The sequence below is a fragment of the Canis lupus genome, chromosome 7 (assembly GCF_048164855.1).
Source record: "Canis lupus baileyi chromosome 7, mCanLup2.hap1, whole genome shotgun sequence".
NCBI lineage: Eukaryota > Metazoa > Chordata > Mammalia > Carnivora > Canidae > Canis > Canis lupus.
The window spans coordinates 60,624,114-60,633,925 of NC_132844.1; the positions used below are offsets into that span (position 1 = coordinate 60,624,114).

Sequence of the window (9,812 nt, forward strand, 5' to 3'; positions counted from 1 at the left end):
TTGGAGATTTCAGATTCCTAATTGTCCTGTATATTCAGGCCATCAACCCTCAAAATGTCCATGTCCAAGCCCTCTCCTCCCCTTTTATAATAAATTCTCTGCCTCCTTCAGCCCTCAGCTCAAATTGTCACCTCCTCCGGAAAGTCTTCCCCAGGACCCAAGACTGCACTTGGTGCTTCTTTTGCTGGGCATCTCTAGTCCAATCTTGCACATAACTTCATTGCTGGGCATCTCTAGCATCACTTGCACATAACTTCATTGTAGCTACTCTATGCTATATATATTTTTAAAGATTTATTTATTTATTCATGAGAGACACGGGGGGCGGGGGAGAGAGACACAGGCAGAGGGAGAAGGAAAAGCAGGCCCCATGCAGGGAGCCCGACGCGGGACTCGATCTCAGGTCTCCAGGATCACGCCCCGGGCTGAAGGCGGCGCTAAACCGCTAAGACACCGGGGCTGCCCTGCTATAATTATTTAAATGGTTCATCCCTCATTAAGCTGCTGCTCCTTCAGGGCAAAAACTGTGTCTGATTGCATGTTCATATTCCCTAGGAGGTGCCTGGCACACAATAAATGCTTAATGAATAAATAGCCTGGCACCTTCCAATGCACTAAGCATACTCAGGGCTTTTAGGGTTGCTTTTCCCTGTGCCTGGAATGTTCCTCCACCTATTCACTTCCATTAGAGTCTCTGCTCAATGTCACAGCCTTAGAGAAGCCTTCCCTGGCCACTATAAAACAGCATCCCCAGTAACTCACTCTTACCCTGCTTTAATGTTTCCTTTTACAGCACTCACCACTATCTGATAGTTGCTTATTACCATTTCCCACCTATAGTGGAAACTCCAGAGATCTAGGACTTTTTCTCATTCATCACTGTATCCCCAGTGTCTAAAACAATGGAAGGCATAGTAGGTGCTTAATAAACATTTATTCAACGAATAAATGGCACGGAGATGAGTGATAGAATTTTGAATATAGTGGTGGGGGGGAGAGGTTGAAAACACTACAAAATAGGGGAATGCATAGGTGGAAGTTACAGGTCCCCAAGGTCACAGTTGACCCTATCAGGAATGGTAGCAAAGACGGAAGCCACGCTCAAAAAGGAAGGAGTAGCCTTTCCAACTAGGGCCCGGCAGAATGCTCCTGCAAAGAAGGGTGGCGAGAAGAAGAAGGGCCGTTCTGCCATCAACGAGGTAGTGACCAGAGAATACACCATCAACATTCACAAACGTATCCATGGAGTGGGTTTCAAGAAGCGTGTCCCTCGGGCACTCAAAGAGATCCAGAAATTTGCCATGAAGGAGACGGGAACTCCAGATGTGCGCATTGACACCAGGCTCAACAAAGCTGTCTGGGCCAAAGGAATAAGGAGTGTTCCATACTGTATCCGTGTGCGGTTGTCCAGAAAACGTAATGAGGATGAAGATTCACCAAACAAGCTCTACATGCTGGTTACCTACGTACCTGTCACCACTTTCAAAAATCTACAGACTGTTAATGTGGATGAGAACTAATCACTGATTGTCAAATAAAGGTATAAAACTGCAAAAAAAAAAAAAAAAAAAAAAAAAGGAAGGAAGGAAGGAATAGAATAAGAGCCAAGTGGAACTCTGAGGTGGGTACTCAGGAAGCAGAGCCCTCCTGGGAAAGCCACAATTCAGGCAGAGGGGATTGGAACAGGGGGCTGGAGGCCAAAGTTTACTCAGATCTAAAAGACAACATCCACCCCTAGCCCAGGCCTCTCTTTTGGCCAGATGGTTCCAGAGAAGCCTTAGCATCTGTTCCTCTGTAAATTATCCAATGCTCCCTCCTGCTTGTCCTCTCTGGTGACAGCTGGAACAATTGTCCAGGAATTCCATCTGCTCGACTGTCCTTCTCCCCTCCACAGCTCATCAACATTTCAGAATGGAGAGGTATCCCATTTCCCTGGGCCTAGGGATGGGAGCAGGGTCTGTCCCTTGGTGGAGCTGGCCTCAAGCCTTCACTTCTCCACCAGAACACACAAATTAAACCTTTACAGAGAGTCTCAGGGTCAGTCATTTTTATTTACCATCCCGTCCATGTGTTTCAATCCCATACAACTTTTTTTTAATTGTTGATGTAATAAAATTACATTAAATGAATGAATCATATTGATTCTTGCAGAGCTTAAAATAAGGCCTCCCAATTATTATACATCTCTACATGATTCCTTTTAAGTCGCCCATAGAGTATTTTCAAAATGTGACATTCATTAGGCTGTAAGAGCACAAGCTCAGGGATGCCTGGGTGGCTCAGCGGTTGAGTTTCTGCCTTTGGCTCAGGGTGTGATCCCTGAGTCCCGGGATCAAGTCCTACATGGGGCCTCCTGATGGAGCCTGCTTCTCCCTCTGCCTATGTCTCTGCCTCTCTCTGTGTGTCTTTCATGAATAAATAAAATGTTATTTTTAAAAAATAGAGCACAAGCTCAGATTTCTTTGAAATATGATTTTACCATTTACTAAAAGAAATTTGTGTGAAGAAAGAAATGTGGAAGATGGCTTTCTTTTCTAAATAGGTACAATCTTCAGATCCACTCCCTACATTTCCAGAAATTGTTTTGGGATCCACAGCAGGAGGGAGGCCTGTGAATTTTCAGGTAGAAAAACTTGTGGTATATAAATTTGAAAAGTGATCTGATTTTATATTTTTTAAACAGAAAAACTATCAGTAAGCATAAACATACCTTTTTTTTTTTAAAGAGAGAATTGTTTTTTAATTTACAGAGAGACAGAGAGTGGGGAAGGGTAGAAGGAGAGGGAAAGAGACAGCATGTTAAGCAGGCTCCATGCTCAAGTGAAGCACAATGCAGGGCTTGATCTCACGACCCTGAGATCATGACCAGAGTCGAAATCAAGAGTTGGAAGCTTAACCCAACTGAGCCACCCAGGCGCCCCAAAATAAACATACCATGTTTTAAACATACCATAAACATACATAAACATGAAAAGAAAGGGAGCCACAGTCCTCCAGAGTTTTATGCTCTTAGGATATGTGACATTAAGTTCTTTTTACTATGAAGAGGCTGGTTTACCTCCTCACTCCTCGCTCTGTGGATGTAAAAATACACATAGGTAAGCCTATATATTTATTAGGCCACAATTTCATCATTGTTCACGATCACTAAGAGACCTCTGAGGAAGGGATGAAAATTAAAGACTCCTTCTCTTGGGGTACCTGGGTGGCTCAGTCGATTGAGCATCTAACTCTTGATTTTGGCTCAGGTTGTGATCTCGGGGTCCTGGGATGGAGCCCTGTATAGGGCTCTGTGCTCTTCCAAGAGTCTGCTTCTCTCCCTCACCCTCTGCCCCTCCCAGTGCATGCTCTCTCTCTCTCTCTCTCTCTCTCTCTCTCTCTCTCACACACACACAAATAAAGAAATAAATCATTTAAATAAATAAATACCCCTTCTAGGCTTTCAGAGTTTTACAAAGTAGATACAATTTGCAGAAGTCAGGTTCACTACATCTTGATGATGGTTTTCATATGGTTGTACCTTGATGTCCATGGGGCTGTGAGGCTGCAGGGCACACCTATACAAGCATGCTCAATTATTTCCCAGTACACAATCCATCTCAATCCAAGACAGTTCTTTCTTCCGATTTCATTTATGTAGACCCAGTCACCCAGCTGGCATGGATGTGTTAGTGTGGAGTCCAGGATTGGCCTGACAGACTGTATAGACAGAAGACAGGCTTAGACTAGAGGTGCCATCTTGGATGAAGATAGCAATCTGAGCTCCAGGTATTGGAGGAAACAGCTGGGGAAAGACTGGAAACTGTCCTGTGCTTAGCCCCAGAGTATTTTGAACTGTTCATTATGATAGCTAGAAGGGCCATTAGCCATATGCAGCCTCTTTGGTTGCAATTAACATTATGTACTAATAGTTTGAGGCCATGAGGCTGCCTATATTCTTATTTATGACCCTGGTTCGTCATGCTGAACCTTATTACATGGTTCTTTGGAGAATGATTTCAAAACTTCAAGAAGTGATAACTTAGTCTGCTTCCTAGATTTAAGTTATACACATTTCCTAATTCCTCTATTAATAGAAATCCACAGCTGCCACCCTTTTGGATAAACTTTTATTGTCTGTAAATGTCTTTTTCCTAACTCAGGATGTTGAATTTGATGGGAGCCTAAGAAATACCATTTTGAATATATGGAAACTTGGTGGAATCTTGCATTCTTTAATATTTTTTTTGCATTCTTTAATATTCTTAAAGCCATTTCACTCTTGGAAAATACTTAATAAAGGCAGGAATTCAAATAAACATTTCTACACCCATATGTGCAATAATACTATTCCTAGCAGCATTATTACAACAGCCAAAATGTGAAAGCAATCCAAGTGTCCATCAATGGATAAATGTATCAACAAAATGTAGTATATGCATACATGGAATCTTTTACAGCCATAAAAAAGAAGGAAATTCTGACACATGCTACCACATAAATTAATCTTAAGGACATTATGCTAAGTGCAATAAGCCAATTAAAAAAGAGCAAGTACTGTATGATTCCTCTTATATGAGATAGAACTTAGAATGGTCAAATTCTTAGAGACCGAAAGTAGAATGGGTAGTTGCCAAGTGGTGGGGCAAGGGGGGAATAGAGAGTTAGTGGTTTTTTTTTTTATTTTTATTTTTATTTATTTATGATAGTCACACACAGAGAGAGAGAGAGGCAGAGACATAGGCAGAGGGAGAAGCAGGCTCCATGCACCGGGAGCCCGATGTGGGATTCGATCCCGGGTCTCCAGGATCGCGCCCTGGGCCGAAGGCAGGCGCTAAACCGCTGCGCCACCCAGGGATCCCAAGAGAGTTAGTGTTTAATGAGTATAGAGTTTCCGTTTGGAAAGATGGAAAAGTTCTGGAGCTGGGTAGTAGTGACAGTTGCCCAAAAACGTGAATGTCAATGTCAATGCCACTGAATTGTACACTTATTTTCGTAGATTTATTTGTTTGTTAGAGAGAGAGAGAGAGAGAGAGAGCGGGAGCAAGGGGAGGAGCAGAGGGAGAAGGAGAAGCAGACTTTGCTTTGAGCATGGAGGCTGACATGGAGCTTGATCCCAGGACCCTGAGATCATGACCTGAGCAGAAATCAAGAGTCAAATACTCAACCAATTGAGCTACCCAGGCACCCCTGAACTGTACACTTAAAAATTATTCAAATGGTGGGGTATCTGGGTGGCTCAGTCTTGTTGTCTAGCTTTTGGTGGTGTCTCATGTCTCCCAACTCTAAGGCGAGGACTCCCTGGGGCAGACTTTGGGTCTCTCTCTTCAGACTTGGGTATCTTGAGGTAAAAGCCTGTGCCTCCCCTCTTAGGCTTCAATTCTGAGTCCTGAGGAAGCTCAGAAAGTACAGAAGAAACAGCTTATCTCTGTCTTCTGGAGGATACTGGGACCTGTTTGTAAGGCCCTGCTTCACTCTGAGCCAGTATGGGCTGGATAGTTCTGCAGGCCCTGGTTTCTTTGTTAAATCTGTGCCTGGAACTTGGTCTTGAATGTATGTGCTGTCCCATAGACTAAGCTACTGCTTACACATCAAAGGTTCAGAGAAGAGGCCCAGGTTCTAGAAGCCTCAAATAAATCTCCTTTAGCAACTGCTGGAAGGGCTGGAGCATGACCTGCCTGGGCTATGGATGCCTCTATCACCCCATTGTGGGCACTGGGTGGTTCCAGGGTAGCAGGGACTTTACAAGCATGAGAACATGTGGGACTGTTATGCTTGACACTCATAGTTCCAGATATGGGTGAACCTCTTGCCTTTCCAGGCCTGTGCACATGTGTCTGCACACTCTCATGGATCCAAATAGACATTTTCCCTTTCATGATGTTTTGGACTCAAGCTACATGACTACACACTCGGTTCACCAGTAGGCAAAGCATCCCCTCCCTGCCACTTCTCAACTAACCCCAAGGCACACAGTCAGTGCCTACCTTGCCAAGCTTCTTCCTTTTTCATAAGCATGTATCTCCAGATGCCCCAAGCATGGCATCCAGGAGCCTGAGATATAATACTCCAGCCCCTGAGGCACACAACAGGCCCTGCCAAAACTTACACATGCGTACGCGCACACACACACACACAGTCACATACAGCCAAAAGGTGGGGCACAATGGTTGGTTTGGATTTCAGCCCTTGAGCAATTGGTTCCAACTCCTTCTATGAGGTAAGAGTGAGGGTGGAGGACAGGAAATGGAAATGGCCAGTGGAGAGGACATTGGTTTCAGGACCCAAAAGCCCTGCTCTGGCAGAAAGTCTCAGTGGAGCATGGCCTACCTGGATATGCTTGACTTCCTCTCTGTACCAACTCACCTCCCAGTTGCAGCCTCCAGTTGGGCTGGCCAGACTGGCTTGGAGAGATGCAGGATGACAAAGCTAGCAGGTAGGGGATTAGCCCCTAGCTGGTGAGGACTAGGGCCAGGCCTGCATGTTCCTGGGTCTCCATGAAGTCCAGGGCCCTTGAGTGTGTATGGTCCCCCTTAATTTGGAGTGAATGACAGTTGAATGGGTGTGCCTGCCCTACTAGACTATAAGCTGCTTGAAGTCAAGGGCCTAGTTCTTTTTTTCATTCATATTAATTCATTCACTCTTTCAACTAATGCTTATTAAGCTTCTGGGGTCTCCTTCTAACCTCTGACCACAATGCTTATGATCACGCTAGGCTCTGACAAGAATGATGAGAGATATATGTTAGTGGGTTAATGAATGAGCGCCTCTCCTTGCTCCCCAGCTTCTTGTCTCTGCACTCTTATTTTGTTTTTGTTTTTTAAGATTTTCTTTATTTATTCATAAGAGACACAGAAAGAGAGAGAGAAGCAGAGACATAGGCAGAAGGAGAAGCAGGCTCCATGCAGGGAGCCCGATGTGGGACTTGATCCCGGGTCTCCAGGATCAGGCCCTGGGCTGAAGGCAGCACTAAACCACTGAGCCACCCGGGCTGCCCTGCACTCTCATTTTGTACTGGTAATACACAAAACTCATTGTTTGGAAAGGAGGCTAGGGAGAGTGGAGGGTAACTTAAGAACCCACCCCTCAGGTGAGCAGCAGAAAGGCCAAGAAAGATGAATCCAGATGTCTGGGGGCCCTGGAGGAGGGATTTATTGGCAGATACTCAGGAAAGAAATGCTAGGAAAGTGGGGAACCCCCACAAGCTTGGGAGAATGGGTGCTCTAGAGCACTAGTTACTGTTCAGGTCTGGATCAAAGTCAGAAATGAACCTCGTATGTCTATCAGCACTGCCCACAAAACAGAGGCCACTATTGAAGTAGGCTTGGGAGGACTCTAAAGTCACCAGGCTTCCTGCCCAATCCACTACCAAAGTCCTCCCTAAATTGTGCTTTGAAGCAAAAATTAAAGCTAAGAGTTGGCTACCATCAGCCAGGGAGCTCACACCACCATACAGCCCAGTCACTTCTCCCAAGGGTAGGACAGTGGTTAAGAGCAGGGTCTCTGAAGCAGACTGCCTGGGTTCATATCTTGGCTCCATCACTTAACTAGCTGCATGAACATAGGCAAATGACTGAAGCTCTCTGTGCTTCAGTTTTCCTATCTATAAAATGGATTGAGCATAGTACCTACCTCATAGTGTTTTTGGGAGACTCAAATGTGTTCATGCATGTAGAGTGCTTAAAACACTGCCTGGTGCACAGGATACCCATCTATTTACTAGCAAGGACCTTGGGGCTCAGAAAATCTAGCTGTCTCCCAAAGGTTACCCAGCCATGGATGATAGGGCTAGGATTTGAAACAGCTTGTGGTACTCTTGCCTTGACATCGCACAGCCTGGAGAGCAGTAGGAGTGATCCTGGGCCCCTCTGAGCCAGGGAGTGAGTTGACAAGGATGGGATGAGAACATGTATGCTCAAGGCACCTTGTACAATGGATGCAGGGGAGAAGTAGGGGTGGGGCTGGACCTGAGAGACCACATAGGAAATGCTTGTCATGAGTCTGGTTAGTGAGGAAGGTGTTGACAAGGCCTGAGGGAGTGGGATAGAATGAACCCAGGACCACAGGAGAAGGAGGACCCAACAATATTTGGCAAATGGTCAGAACAGGGGAATGGGAAAGAAAGGAGTCAAGGATGGCTTTAAAGTTTCAAGCTTCCATTGCCCAAAGAATAGCAAGAGCTCTACCAGAAACAGGTCCTAGGGGTTCTAGGAAATCCAAGCAGTGAGACAAGCCCTCTTTTCCTGGGTGATTGTTAAATGGCGGAAGGAGTGTGTGTTAGAAACAGTTTTGCAGGGACTAAACGCTGCTTTTTATGCAAAGGGGTTTGCACCCCTAGTGGTGGATGGATTCTCAAAGATACTGGATCAAGGGCGCCCGGGTCGCTCAGTTGATTAAGTGTCTGACTCTAGATTTCCATTCAGGTCATGATCTCAGGGTCCTGGGATCTGGGCTCTGGCTCTGAGCTCAGCGTAAGGTCTGCTTGTCCCTCTCCCACTGCTCCTCCTCCCATTCTCTTTCTGTTTTTCAGATAACTAAATAAAATCTTTATTAAAAAAAAAAAAAAAAAAGGTACTGGTGGGGGCAATCCGGGTGGCTCAGTGGTTTAGCACCTCAGCCCAGGGCATGATCCTGGAGACCCAGGATCGAGTCCCACGTCAGCTTCCCTGCGTGGAGCCTGCTTCTCCCTCAGCCTGTGTCTCTGCCTCTCTCTGTCTCTATTTATGAATAAATAAATAAAATCTTTAAGAAAAAAAAAGGTACTGGTGGATCAGAGGAGTGTCTTTCCAGCTCAGATGGAGAAGCATACAACTCTTAATCTCAAGGTCGTGAGTTTGAACCCCACTTTGGATGTAGAGATCACTTAAATAAAAAAGCTTAAAAAAAAAAAAAGATACTGGATCAGAAACAGTTGCTAAGAGACAAGCCGAGCACAGTTCAGAATAGCTCAGTTCAACTTCCCATCATTGATCTTGTTGCCAACTGCCTCCCTACTCCAGGGTAGGAAACTGACTTTACCAGGGAACACCAAAGCCTCAGCAACCCCAGGCCCCACTCTCCTGCCTCCAGTTCACATACCTGCATTTTCACACACACCATCTCATTCCATCCTTAGAGCCTCCTGGTTGGACAGTAAGGCTAGGATTATTCTCTCCATTTTACAGATGAGGAATCTGAGGCCCAAAAATATTATGAGACTTTCTCAGAGATCACACAGCCAATGTCAACAGTGACCAGATTCTAAATCCTGTTAATTTTACTCCAATACACCACATCTCTACTTCAAGGTATCTCAAGCAGACTGGGGCCAGAGACGCCCACCTCTTTTTCCCCAGAAGGTCCAGGGACATACCTTGGCATCCAAGGGCATTAGCTTTCTTTCTGGGAGTGATGGAATGGTGGGATAATGACCTGGTGTTAAGGAGGCAGTAAAAATGGACAGTTGGGGATGTAGTAACATTATGGATAAGCACTAAACATCAGAGCTAGAACCAGTCTTAGAGACCACAGAGTTAAAGCTTACTGTGTACAAAGGAAACTGGCCCAGAAAGGGACTTGTGCACTGAATACTTCTGACATCTTGTCTTCCCTTTGTTCCAGTTATTTATCATTGCAAATAAACAAATTACCTCAAAACTTAATGTCTTAAGATAACAATAAATTTTTCTTGATTTTTAAATTTAAATTCAGTTGATTAACATATGATATATTATTGGTTTCAGAGGTAAAATTCAGTGATTCATCAGTTGCATATAACACCCAGTGCTCCTTACATCATGTGCCCTCCTTAATGCCCATCACCCACTTAACCCATCCCCCCACTTTCCTCCCCT

General features: G+C 44.9%; 1 protein-coding gene across 1 annotated transcript; it reads left to right on the forward strand.

Annotated features, from left to right (window-relative positions):
• The first annotated feature begins 1,076 nt into the window (after window positions 1-1,076).
• On the forward strand, window positions 1,077-1,534 carry LOC140636422 (large ribosomal subunit protein eL31-like). Its single transcript, XM_072831636.1, has one exon. It carries the CDS (start codon window positions 1,077-1,079, stop codon window positions 1,518-1,520), a length of 444 nt encoding a protein of 147 aa, XP_072687737.1. The 3' UTR covers window positions 1,521-1,534.
• Window positions 1,535-9,812: the final 8,278 nt, after the last annotated feature.